This window comes from Impatiens glandulifera, chromosome 4 (genome assembly GCF_907164915.1).
Source record: "Impatiens glandulifera chromosome 4, dImpGla2.1, whole genome shotgun sequence".
Taxonomy (NCBI): domain Eukaryota; kingdom Viridiplantae; phylum Streptophyta; class Magnoliopsida; order Ericales; family Balsaminaceae; genus Impatiens; species Impatiens glandulifera.
In genome coordinates, this window is record NC_061865.1 from 61,631,605 (window position 1) to 61,646,294 (window position 14,690).

A 14,690-nucleotide genomic window follows, 5' to 3' on the forward strand; every position below is an offset into this window, starting at 1 on the left:
GCACTCGGCCTGGTAGAAGAGGCGAGGAAGATAGATACTGCCACGACATAATTAGAAGACACCGCAATGTTGTGGTGGAGGCGAAGGAGTAGCGACATAGAAAGAGGTACGTGTTCTATTAACACTTGGACCGAATTCAAGGAAGAACTCAAGAGGCAGTTTTATCCTGAAAATGCTATTCGAGAAGCAAGAGCCAAGTTGCGGCGACTCTCACATAGGGGGAGTATCAAGGAGTACGTCAAGGAATTAATTGCCACTCTCCTTGAGATCCCCAACTACTCGGACGAAGAAGCTTTGTTTGCCTTCACCGATGGTCTACAAATGTGGGCTAAACTAGAGTTAGAACGGCGTGGCGTCCAAGATCTAAACACCGACATTGTTGTGGTTGAATCTTTAGTTGAAATGCGAAGACAAGACAACACAAAATCGACTCACGATAGGAGCGACAAGGGGAAGAACGGTAGAGATCGTTTTCACAATAGGGAAGCTCCATCTAAGTTCCCCAAACCCAATAGTGGAGATCAGGACGAGAAAAGTGGGGAGTGACCCCGGATAAAATGCTTCTTTTGCGAGGGACCACATAAAGCAAGAGAATGCCCCACGAAAAACAAATTATTTGCATTATTGGAGGAGCAGGAACGCCTTCATGAAGAGGCGCGATTGGGGTCGCTACATCTCCTCAGTTCTATTAAAGCCAAGTTCGAAGAACCAAAGTCCGCGATGAAGGGACGATTGTTCGTAGAAACGAAAGTGGGAAACCACACGGTTAAAGCTTTATTGGACACAGGAGCCAACAGTAACTTCCTAGAGGCAAAAGAGGCGGGAAGATTGGGGATCGATTACACCAAAGAGAAAGGGTGGCTGAAAGCGGTCAATTCGGCACCAAGTGCGACATATGGCGTTGCTCGTGATGTAAGGGTCAACTTGGGAGAATGGACTGGAGTCTTAGATTTTTCCATTGTTGACATGGACGATCACAAAATGGTACTTGGCATAGAATTTCTAGACAAGGTAAATGCTTTCCCACTTCCTTTTGCAAATACTATGTGCATTCTAGAGCAAGGCAATACTTGCATAATTCCTTTAACAAGGGAAGTCAAGATAGAAGCTAGACATCTTTCTTCCATGCAACTCTCAAAAGGCATGAAGAAAGTTTGTCCAACATTCCTTGTTAGCCTGAAGGAAGATGAGAAAAGCGTGTCTCAAGAGAAGACACCTCTAGAAGTCACGAAGGTTCTAGAGAGGTTTCAAGATGTAATGTCCGCTGAGTTGCCAAAGAAACTCCCTCCGAAGAGAGAGGTGGATCACAAAATAGAGTTAGCCGAAGGTACTAAACCACCAGCAACGGTCCCTTATCGCATGGCACCTCCCGAATTGAAGGAACTGAGGAAGCAATTAAAGGAGTTGTTGGAAGCGGGCTATATCAAGCCGTCCAAAGCACCTTATGGAGCACCGGTACTTTTCCAAAAGAAGCAAGATGGGTCGCTTCGAATGTGCATTGATTACCGAGCTCTCAACAAGTTGACGATAAAGAACAAGTACCCTATCCCGTTGATTGCTGACTTGTTCGACCAACTTGGTGATGCGAAGTGGTTCACAAAATTTGATCTACGGTCGGGATACTACCAAGTAAGAATAGCGGAGGGAGACGAGCCCAAAACCGCATGTGTTACGAGGTATGGATCTTTTGAGTTCTTAGTTATGCCTTTTGGTTTGACGAATGCTCCTGCTACATTCTGTACCTTGATGAATCGAGTCTTCCAACCTTTCCTGGACAAGTTCGTTGTGGTGTACATAGACGATATTGTCATATATAGCAGAACATTGGAGGATCATCTACAACACCTACAACAAGTTTTCCAAGTATTAAGGGAAAATGAGTTGTTTGTCAAGAAAGAGAAGTGTGAATTCGAAAGGTCAGAAGTGATGTTCTTGGGGGCATATCGTGGGAAGGGGCCAACTCCGGATGGACAAGGCCAAGGTGCGAGCCATTGAAGAGTGGAAACCACCGAGGAAGGTTACTGAGCTGCGATCTTTCCTCGGCCTTATCAATTACTATCGGAAGTTTATAAAGGGGTACTCATCGATCGCATCCCCATTAACGGACCTATTAAAAAAGAATAAGTCGTGGAATTGAGATACAAGATGCAACGAGGCATTTGAGAAGCTGAAACAGGCAGTGATGGAGGAACCCGTGTTGGTACTACCAAACCACACCATGGCTTACGAAATCCACACAGATGCCTCAGATTTTGCCCTTGGTGGAGTGTTGATGCAAGAGGGACACCCCGTCGCCTATGAGAGTCGCAAGCTCAATGATGCGGAACGTCGGTACACCATCCAAGAAAAAGAGATGACTGCGGTTATCCATTGCTTGCGAACATGGAGACACTACTTGTTAGGGGCTAAGTTCGTCGTGAAGACCGACAATGTGGCAACAAGCTATTTCCTCACTCAAAAGAAGTTGACTCCAAAACAAGCAAGGTGGCAATCTTTTCTCGCAGAGTTCGACTTCATTATGGAGTATAAACCGGGAAAAGCCAACTTGGTAGCAGACGCTTTGAGTAGGAAGGCAGAGTTAGCCGCAATCACAAGTGCTAATTTTCCTTTAGTAGATCAAATCAAGGAAGGAATTGAGCACGACCCACAAGCCAAGAGTTTAAAAGAATTGGCAGAGAAAGGGAAGACTCGCCAATTTTGGATAAGAGATGGAATACTCATTACCAAAGGAGATAGAATCTATGTACCAAGGTGGGAAGGATTAAGGAAATCCATTCTAAAGGAGTGTCACGACTCAAGATGGGCTGGACATCCAGGAACAAATCGTACATTGGCGCTAGTAGAACGTGGGTATTATTGGCCTCAGATGAGAGACGACATTGAAGTCTATGTTAAAACGTGTCTTGTGTGTCAACAAGATAAGGTGGATCAACACAAGACTGCGGGATTGTTAGAGCCATTGCCAACCCCGGAGAGACCTTGGGAAAGCATTTCCATGGACTTCATCACTTGTCTACCCAAGTCTGATGGGTGTAGCAACATAATGGTTGTGGTGGATCGGTTTAGCAAATACAGAGTGTTCATCCCCATGACGACAAAGTTCACATCTGAAGATGCAGCTCGATCATTTTTCAAGTATGTGATGAAATATTGGGGCATTCCAAAATCCATTGTGAACGATCGAGATACTCGCTTCACTGGAAGGTTTTGGATGGAGTTGTTCAAGCTTATGGGATCTGAACTCAACTTCTCAACTAGCTTTCACCCGCAAACCGACAGACAAACAGAAAGGGTGAACGCTTTACTTGAGTTGTTCTTAAGGCACTACGTGAGCGCCAACCAAAAAGACTGGACAAAGTTGCTTGACATAGCCCAATTTGCATACAATCTGCAAAAAAGTGAATCAACAGGGGGAAGTCCCTTTGAGATAGCTACAGGTCAACAACCCTTAACCCCACACACTTTGGCGATGTGATACAAAGGCCCAAGTCTTACGGCCTTTAAGTTCGCCAAAGGATGGCATGAGGAAGCTGACATAGTACGAGCCCACCTCGCCAAGGCCGCCAAAAGAATGAAGAAATGGGCGGACAAGAAGAGAAGGCACTTGGAGTTCGAAGAAGGAGACCAAGTGATGGTAAAACTCCTCCTCCATCAAGGGAGACGCTTTTCGCAAGTTCACAAGGGACTGATGAGGCGGTATGAAGGCCCTTTCATCGTGGAGAAACGGATTGGAAAGTTGGCCTATCGCTTAAAATTACCGATGCATGTGGAGATGCATCCCGTATTCCATGTAAGTTTACTAAAACCTTATCATGAAGATAAAGAAGATCCAAGTAGATGGGAGTCAAAACGAGCTCCTACGGCAATCACTATCGTACCCGAGAAAGAAGCCGAAGAGATATTGGCACATCGGGTCATACCGAGGAGGGGTACCCATCCAAGTTATGTCGAATACTTTGTAAAGTGGAAGGGACTACCAGAAAGTGAAGCCAGTTGGGAACACGAATTAGTACTATGGAACTTCAAAGACGTAATTCGTAGCTATAAGGAGGACGCGACAAGGACGTCGCCAGATTGAGTGGGGGAGAATGTCATGGCTCCCTTGACCAGCTAACCTAAGAGGCTTAATCATCCATTAAGGCCCAACCCAAAGAACATTATAGAAAGCCTTGTGAGTCATTTAATGTAGTGGTTGGTTATTAGGGTGGTAGTTGGATAGTAACTCATTATTGTGGTGGTTGGCTAGCACACCATTAATGAGGTAGTTGGGTAATTAATGTAGTAGTTGGGATTAACCCTATAAATACCTTTGAGGTATACCTTTGTAAATCATCAAGTATTTTATCAATATAATTACTTTCTCTCTCTAAAAGTTCTTGTGTTTATTCAAGTGTTGCATTGAGAAAGGCTAACTAGTTATTGATCTTACGAAGATAATAACTAGTGCCGCACGGTTCGTTGGAGAAAAGACCAAGCCCGTGACATGATAATATTTAATATCTGTTGTACTGCCTTGCCAGTTCATCATAAAAGTCCAGAATAATACAAAGGCACTCAAATAACTAGATTGTCATGTAGAACCAAGTAAACTAACTAACCTGTGTTTTATCTAGTGATTCATGGATCATTTGTGCAGCCTTCAAGGCAAGAAGGCCTCCATCATCATGACCAATAAATATAACTGATTTAAACCAACCTTGAAACAGAAAGAAAGCAGCAAATCAACCTGCAATTCTACTTGCACAGTGTACCATGACAACGTAAGGGATTCTAGAACACTCTGCAAGAACAAGTAGTAAGGCTCCCGCCGTGAGAGCCCTAGAATTCTAAAACCTGACATCATCAAACCAGGCCTCAATATTTTAGCTGCCTCAAACAAGTACCCAATGCCCAATTTCATTTGCTGATAGGAACCTCCATGGCCTGTCTCCAACTCAGCGGTGTAGCCGCTCTACTTAAGAGTGTTCATGATCCCTGGCTGCCCTGAAATCAGCTATCATGACAACAGCCTACCATATGAACGCCAGGAAAGAGCCCATTGTGGATGAAAACCTCCAGCCCGCCACCATGTTTGCCATTGGTGTCGGCCTTGTCAACCTGTCTAAGACAACCAATTCGGGACTCATTTATGACTTTGTGGCAGACGATTGCGGATTAGGTTATACGGATCAGCAAGTTGAGATGATCACCATGAAGAAGGTTGCAGTGCACTGTCATCAACTTAAGAAAATTCTTCAAGGACCGTAACCAAGGTAGGGAAGGCGAATTTGACATTTTAATCCAACCATTACCATGAACCCTAGTGTTCGTGTCACTGTTAATCCATTGAAACTATCATTTTCGAAGACAAATCAGAAGGAAACGTATCTTGTGTCTTTTCAGTGGACTGCCAACTCCAACTCCTCCTGCTCCTCCGTCCCGGCACAAGTGGAAGGGTTTATTGAATGGACCTGTCCTTCTTCCAATCATTCTTCTGCAAGGATTCCACTCACAATTCCTCCTCTAAGCTCATGTAACCTTTATATTTTATTTAGTCTTTCATTCTGCTGTTGCTTCAGCTAACCTCATGTATGACCTTGTGGCAGACGATTACATCCCATACTTATGCGGATTAGGTTATACGGATCAAAAAGTTGAGATGATCACCATGAAAAATGCTGCAGTGCACTGTCATCAACTTAAGAAAATTCATAAAGCCCACCTCAATTATCCTTCTTTTTCAGTGTTAAGGAGGAGGAACACGACTAGGATTGTCATTCTGTTGTGTGGGTGTGTGGGGTTTTAGTTATAGGCAGGGAAGGAGTTACTTATATATAATGTTTCAGCTTGCAAGGTTATAGAAAACATAAGGAAGAAAGGATGGAAAAAAAATATCATAAATTAAAGACAGTGAGTTTTCTTTTTATTCAAACAAGCCTTTTCCCAAATTAGTTCTAAATTTTGGGTGGGTTTTCTTTTTATTCAAACAGATACACGTTTCTCCCCCAATTAGTTCTGAACTTCTGATCATAATAATGGATATAAGTTCCGGCCAGAGAGTGTTATGCTTTTGCATAGTCCCCTATTTAAAGTCCTAAATTTAAATATTAATTAATAAATATATTTTATGAATTATTTAAATTTTAATATATATTAGAATAGTTTTTATATAATATATTATAATTATATATTTTATTTTTATTAAATATATTAGGTAGTATAACTTTTTTTTTATGATTCTAAATTTTGTGTTTGAATATAAGTAAACCCTTTCATTTAATAATTAACAAATATTATAGGTTATGTCTATTATATAGACATTATAATTAACAAATAAGAAAGTTAATATAATATAATAATATAATACTGACATTATCACAATTTTATAATATTGTAATAATATTTTACAAATATATTATAATATATTTTAACAAACCCATCAAAGTGGCCTAGATAGTGAAAAGAGTTTAGGATTTTGAGACTGATCGAGAATTTATAACTTAATATGTTTTGATAGAGTTTGTTTGAAAAATATTGATTAGTGTTGATTTTGAGGAATTGTAAAAAAAAATTTTATAAAAAGACTTAAATGTATATATAATAAAATAATAATAATTTAAAATAAAGAATATTTTAGTATTTTGTTAATGAATTGAAATTTTTAAACCCTATATTTTTTTATTTTTTTTTGTGAATTATGTTATTCCCTAATATTTAATATTTAGTAATAATTCCAAAAATCTTATTCCCAAATCTATTCTTCAAACACTTATTATTTCTATCATTTTGATTCCATTCCATTATTCCACATGAGCTGTCAAGCAAATGCCCTTAATTATAATTTGGAATTGTATTAAGTCCTTTCCTTGGATCTATTGCATTATGCATGACTATCAATGTTTTTCTATACTTATATAATTAAGATGTTGGGTTATAAACTTATAAATATATGTTATGGCACAAATTAATTATATAGCTTAATCAAATATAAAATAAAATAAAAAATCACTTCTTCTTTTCCAAGTTCTTGTTAATGTGCAATTAATCCAATAGAACAATGGGCAATTAATGACATTAAAACCTAATATCGTCTCCAAAAGACATGCATGGTATAATTATAAGATTTTGCTTAACTTATAATGAGCTAGAGGTGCATGGCTATATACTCTAAGAAACCCTAGCTAGCTAGCCAGCCAATAATAATAATAAGAAGAAGAATCTATATATCATTAATTATTATTTGTCCTATAGCTAGGTTCCGAAATTACAAAACAAATCATCATAGACGAAGCATGGAAAGGGCTTTATTAAAATGTTTGGCCTTTGTGCGGAGATACTCGGCCCACGTCACCGATCGATAAAGGGCTGGACGCCTTGAATCCACTAATTTGGGCAATGGAGAAATCTTGGCATAAGTTGGCGGCCCATATAAATACGCAACCGAAAGACGATGTTGAGTCCGATTCACCATAGCCCGGTGAAACACAGTCGGGTACGACCCGTTAGATAGTATGTGGAGCAAGTCACCCACATGGATCACGAGCCCGCCCGGTATTGGTGGAACCGTGACCCACCCAAATCCCTCTCGATGAACCTGCAAACCGCTCGTGTTCGTTTGGTACAAGACGGTTAAGAGGGTGGAGTCCGTGTGGGCTGCAAGACCCATGGCCCGGTTCGGATCGGGGCAGGGAGGGTAAGAATTGAGCTGAATGGCGGCACATGCCCCTTCAAAATCTCCATTGGATCCGCCCCATTGGATATCTTCATGGGTCATTCCTAAGGAACCCAATATCAACCACATGAGCCTTTGGACAAGATTCTTCATCTCTTGCTGATATTGTTCAATTATGGCACTGATGATGAGAAATTAAAATAATTAAAAAAAAAAAAAAAAAAAAGAAGAAGAAGAAGATAGGATAACAAAGATTCTGTTTCTATGGATACAGAAGAAAGCAAATTAAGGCAACATGTGGGTCTGAATGATATGTTTTTTAATTTGTTGTTGTAATTGAATGATTGCTTTCCAAGTCAAATCTTCTTTGAGGGACCGTATCTTTAATTTTTGCACTTTGTAATTGTTTGATTCAGATCGAATCTCTTTAATATTTAATTTAGTACTTTGCCATTTTAATATAACAATCCATCCATTCTCTTTTGCTAAACCTAGCTAGTTAACATTAATTAATTGATAAGCACGTCTATCTATCTCTTCTTTTCAAACCTAATTTTATTTTTAATTGTATAAACACCTTCTTTTTCTTCTTATCAATTAATTCTTATTTGTTCAAAAAGAAAAAAAAAAACATTTGCTTAAGCACAATTACATGCATAGAGATGAGAGTTAATTAATTACCAAAACTTCATGTAGTCTTGAGGCCAAAGCAAGCGAGCATGATCAATAGGTGATCCGAAAATGGTGAAGCCTTCGGACCACATGAGCTTTCGAAAGAAAGGAGATATCCGAGCCATGCCATAACCGGCAATGCCTTGAGGAGTGCGTGTTGTCTTCAACTTCTGGCTAAGAGGAAGAGAGAAGAGGCTCCTCCCAAAAGATTCAATTGCGTCAAGAGAACTCGAGCTAACGCAATGATTTGTGACTTGAAAGACACCCCACGTCCGACATGCATGGCCCACGAGTTTCATTGCATTTGGGTCATATAGATCAATAACCGGCACACTCGCGGTGGATGCATTTCTAAGCCTGTAATTGTCTACATTCTTACGAGGAAGATCGCGACGAGAAGGACTCCACCTATGGGATTCGGGTAGTTCTTTCATAGAACTCAAGTCCAAGTGCAAATTGATCATAGTATCGGTTCTAATTCTTCTCGAAGGCATGATCGAGGAGGAGGAGGAGTATTTGTTGTAGTAGTGTTAGGAAATGGTGCATGGGAAATGTATGAAATGGCATGGGAATTATAAATATGCAAATTTTGAATTGTTCTAAATTAATTAGGGGTGGTTTGATTTGAGAGACAATGACATGTTTGGAGTATCATTAATATTTAGAGATAGGGTTGATGGGAGGGGGGGACAAGGAAATGAAAGGGAGCCAGAGTAATTGCATGTAGTGGACAAACCGGGAAACAACACAAACATGAAAGGACCATTTTGTCCTCTATACACATCCACATAAAAATAGAAAGTTAAAAAAGCAACTCTCTACATACTTACTCCCCAAATCTATGAACAGGATTGGAAAATAGAAAATTCTCATAAGGGAAGGGGGGCTCTATGGAGTCACCATGTGCGCTTGTCTTGTCCTCGTCTTCTTCTTTAGTCTTAATCCAACTCGATCGGCCCACAAATACCTAGCTAGCTAGCTAGCTACATGACATTTCCCACAAACGTCTCTTTGTGACAAAATGTCTAAAATACCCTCTTCATACCGATCATTTTCCCATGTTGATGAATACTCATCATATATACTTTGGGTCATCGTGTATAATGGAAGGGTAATCTTGTCCACCATTAAACCAACCAAATTCATTCTTTTTTTGAATTAAATTTAATTGTTAACGTTGCTTTCTTCCATATTTTGGCAATCCCATGAAAGAATTAATTAGAGATATACTATACGTACTATAAAGTCCCTTTTGGTATTTTGTGCTCTCATGTGTTTGTGGGATGAAAATGGAATCCTTAATTAATTAATTGCAAATTAACATAAAATTAACATCCATATATAATAATTATAATTATTATAATAATAATAAGAGGACATGTGCTCGTGAAAGGCATGCTATGGGTGCAGTGGTCTTCACGTGGTCAGGTTGGCCGGCCGGTCAGGAGATTAACACAACAAACAATAAAACAACAACCACCACCTAAGTGTTCCCAAACTTCTTACTTTTATATATAAGCATTATCAAGGACAGAGCTCTATTATGATTGTGTACCAAATCATTGGAAAACAATATATAAAAATCTTCATGCCCTAATAAAAGATTTATTGTATAGGTTTGTGGGGAGACTGAAAATTTTATTTTTTTATATATATTTAAGATGATAGAATTATAACTCAGTTAAAGTCTTAACGCTCAAGTGTCATATTAGTTCTCCTTAAAAAAAATTCGAACAACTTTAGATTGAAATCTAAATCTTAAAAACGTCGATTATGATGAGATTTGATAAAAATGTCGTCAATTTGAGTTTACAGAGAAATAAGAATCAATTAATGTACCATTAATGACACGATGTTGCATCAGATAACAATCAATTTTGATGTGCTTAGTGAAATATCATTATAAATAACTAGCATGTATCCCGTGCATTTGCACGAATAATAATATAAAAAACCGTGAAAAAAATATTACGGTAAAATTTTTATGGGCGGGTCAATCCACAATCCGACCAAAGTATCAATTTACTCTCACATATATCCAAATTAACCACAGTTCTCGACCCGGCAATCCGGACACTTTAAAAATTAAGCATCATTATATATATATAGATTAGTTAATTAAAAAGTTGAACTTATATTGTTAAAATGTCTCGCGTTTATCAAATTTTGGGTTGAATTTAAAATATAAAGTGTTATTAGCCTAGTTGGTTAAAAGGTTGTACTTCCTTTGTTAGTTTGCAAATTCAAACCATACCTATAGCATTTTTAATTTTATTTTTAACCGTTTTAAGTTTATGGGCGGGTCAACCCACAATCCGACCCAAATATTCATTTACTCTCACATATATCCAAATTAACCACAGCTCTCGACCCGGCAATCCGGACACTTTAAAAATTAAGCATCATTATATATATATATATTAGTTAGTTAAAAAATTGAACTTATATTGTTAAAATGTCACACGTTTATCAAATTTTAGGTTGAATTTAAAATATAAAGTGTTATTAGTCTAGTTGGTTAAAATGTTATACTTGTTTTGTTACGTTGTAAGTTCAAACCATACCTATAACATTTTTAATTTTATTTTTAACCGTTTTAAGTTTATGAGCGGGTCAACCCACAATCCGACCCAAGTATTCATTTATTCTCACATATATGCAAATTAACCACAGCTCTCGACCCGACTTGTTAGGTTGCAAGTTCGAACCATACCTATAATATTTTTAATTTTATTTTAAACCGTTTTAAGTTTATGGGTGGGTCAACCCACAATCCGACCCAAGTATATATTTACTCTCACATATATGCAAATTAACCACAACTCTCGACCCAACAATCCAGACACTTTAAAAATTAAGCATCATTATATATATATATATATATATTAGTTAGTTAAAAAGTTGAACTTATATTGTTAAAATGTCACGCGTTTATCAAATTTTGGGTTGAAATTAAAATTTAAAGTGTTATTAGCCTAGTTGGTTAAAAGGTTAAACTTGTTTTGTTAGGTTGCAAGTTTGAACCATACCTATAGCATTTTTAATTTTATTTTTAACCGTTTTAAGTTTATGGGCGGGTCAACCCGCAATCCGACCCAAGTATTCATTTACTCTCACATTAACTACTGGGATAAAGTAACAACTGAAAACAAACTTAGAGAATATGATCGTCGAAAAAAATAAAAATATCAATATAATTATTTGAAAGAATAAAATATTATTAAAAGATAGTAATAATAATTAATAAAAAATTATTAGAGCCCTCCATCAATGGCTAAAGTAATCATTGATGGAGACAGCGGAAGACTATCACTTGATTGAGTGACGATAATAAGACTCTGATACCATGTTAGAATAAAAAGAAATTGTATTAGAATTATATATATTGAATTACATAAATTATGTCTATTATATAAACATTACATTGAGTTTATAAGGAAACTAATAATATATTATACTAATTATATTATACTAATTATATTATATTAATTATATTATCACAATTTATAATATTATGATAATATCTTACATTATATATTATCTTATATTCTAACACGAAGAACGGTAGAAAAGTGAGTAGTACAAGAAAATAACATAGATTGACTCACAATATGGACAATATATGCAATATATGGGTTAATTCGATGCTACCTTTATAGGTAGTGCCCCAATCCACTCAATAATTGACAAATGTCACTCCTTAAATTTTTCTCTCTCACAACTAACTCATAAACCTAACTATAACTGTAGTTCAGAATTTAATGGAGAAAATAATATATTAAATATTTTTATAATTTTTTATTTTAAATCATTATTAAGTAAATATATATATATATATATTAATTACTAGAAATAACATAATAATTTTAAAAAAAATAGAACTAACTAAATATATATAACATTAATATTATTTGTTAATGACATAAGAATGTTATATATTTTTTTACCGATAATATTAACACATTAAGAAAGTTATGTACTAATAAGAAACAACATAATAATTTTAAAAAATATATTATTAATTAAATATATATCACATTAATATTATTTATTAGTGACAAAAAAAATTAAATCATTATATTTTTTTATGAGAATAACATAATATTTTTTATATATATTTAATGATATATATATAATTTAATGCATAATTTTTTTCCTATAAATTCTCAACCATATTAATATTAATGTGATATACATCTAATTAATATTAATCTAATTAATATTATCAATATAAAATATCATTAAATATATATAAAAAATTATTATGTTATTCTCATACAATATATATATATATATATAATTATTTAATATAAATATTTAATTAATAATGATTTAAAAGCATTATGTTATTTTTAAATAAAAAATAATTTAATATATTATTTTATACTTTAAATTCTCAACTATAGTTAGATTTATGAGTTAGTTAAGTGAGAGAGAAATTTAAGGATTGACATTTGTCAATTATTTAGTGGATTGGGGCACTACCTATATAGGTAGCATCGAACGAACCCAATATATGGACGAGTGACAATAAGATATATACAACTACCAACTAGTTGTCAATAAAGTGTTTCATCATTTAGTGAAGTACCGTTAGTAGCAGACAAGTGATCCGTGAAGTCAAAAGAGTGTTAACAACTTTTGTGTCAATAATATCGGCTCGAGATATGTATCAATTGCTTATTTAACTTGTAATAAATAACAATCAGATTAATCGGAAAATATTTTAAGCACAAGAAATAACTTAAATGTTCAAAATCTTTTATTTCGAACTGTTGATATAAAAAGTTCTTGAGATCGTGAATTACTACATTTGGCGAACCACTCCCAAGGAGTTGTATTGAGACCATAAATTTTTTTTCGGAGTTTATAAATTTTATTTGGAGGATGATTATACTCAAGTGAAGGTTGCATATACATATCTTCTGTTAGTTCATCATTAAAAAATGCATTTTGACATCCATTTGAAATAGTTACCATCTTTTACTAGCAACTACTGCAATGAGACTATTAACCGATATCAAACGAGCAATATGAGCAAACGTTTCCTCATAATCAATATCATATTTTTTAGTGTATCTTTTAGCAACAATGCGAGTTTTATATCGTTCAATTAACAATATGTTTGTATCTTAATTTTAAAAGCTCATTTGCAACCAACAATATACTTATGTGAAGGTAAATCAATCTAGTCCAAAGTTTTTGTTTTGGCAAATGTTTGCAATTCTTCTGTCATTGTTTGTTGCCATAAAAGGTTAGAGTTGGTCTCACGAAAAAACAAGGTTCATAGAGAGATAGTTGAGTACACATGAAAATTATTGAGACAAATAAAATGTTGACTTACACGATTAGTACGATGAAGTGGTAGTGGTGGTGGTAGTAAATATGAAGATTCTTGGATGATAGGATCAAATGAGGTATGTGCATAATTTTGAGATAGAGAAGATGTCGGTGTAGGAAACGCATGTGGAATTGAGTCGAATGAGTTGTTAAATAATCCTACACAAGAAATTTCAGGAAACAAATGTATGGTAAGATCACGGAAAGTTAAAATTGAGTAGGAGGTTCATTGACTCTAAATTTAGATAGAGTTAGAAATATCTTATTTCACATAATGATATATGACGAGAGATATAAAGACGTTGAAACAATGGCCCAACACCTATATCATTTGTGTTCAATTTTATAACTTAAGAAACAACATAATCGAATTTGGGATTCTAATTTGATGTACTAATGAGGTTGTAATAGAACAAAACAAGCACATCCAAAAACTTTGAGAGTTTAATAATTCATAATTCGATTAAAAGGATGTTCAAATTTAGAGATGTTACCTATGACAGTAGAAGGAATACAATTAATAGTATAAACACCGGTGAAAGTTGCTTCTCCCCAAAAATTATCGGGACAAGATGACGAAATGAGAAGGGCTCGAACAACATTAAGAATATGTCTATGTTTTCGTTATGCCTGACCATTTTGTTGAAAATTTCTATGACAAGGTCTTTGAATAATTATGCTCTATTGTGCTAAAACTTTATGAATTTTGTGTTTGTGTATTCCATAGCATTATCAGCGCTGAAGATTCTAATTTTGAATAAATACTAAGTCTATATTAGTAAAACGAATATAAATAAAAGAAAATTCAAACTTATTACGCATTAAACAAATTCATGTATAACAAGAAAAATTGTGATACAGGATCCCAAACTTTCGTTTTAACTGTTTTATCTTATAGTATTATTAGAAATGTTACAATTTTAATTTTAAGTTGGATAGTTTTTATCTTGGAATCATATAATTCTTGTTTTTTTAGCTAATTAAATGTATTTATATATTTTTATTTTGTCTCACTTTTTTCTATTTT

General features: G+C 35.3%; 1 protein-coding gene across 1 annotated transcript; it reads right to left on the reverse strand.

Annotated features, from left to right (window-relative positions):
* Positions 1-7,221: 7,221 nt before the first annotated feature.
* LOC124935758 (gibberellin 3-beta-dioxygenase 1-like) lies at positions 7,222-8,837 on the reverse strand. The gene is made up of 2 exons (XM_047476182.1): positions 8,333-8,837; positions 7,222-7,832 (listed from the first exon to the last, which is right to left on the reverse strand). Exons 1-2 carry the CDS (start codon positions 8,815-8,817, stop codon positions 7,259-7,261), a joined length of 1,059 nt encoding a protein of 352 aa, XP_047332138.1. The 5' UTR covers positions 8,818-8,837; the 3' UTR covers positions 7,222-7,258.
* Positions 8,838-14,690: the final 5,853 nt, after the last annotated feature.

What these genes read in the sequence shown, in the direction of transcription:
- LOC124935758 (XM_047476182.1), bottom strand. Translation starts at nt 8,817, where the DNA reads ATGCCTTCGAGAAGAATTAGAACCGATACTATGATCAATTTGCACTTG. An exon ending in CAAGACTACATGAAGTTTTG is followed by an intron (nt 7,833 to 8,332) that starts GTAATTAATTAA and finishes TCTCATCATCAG; the next exon opens with TGCCATAATTGAACAATATC.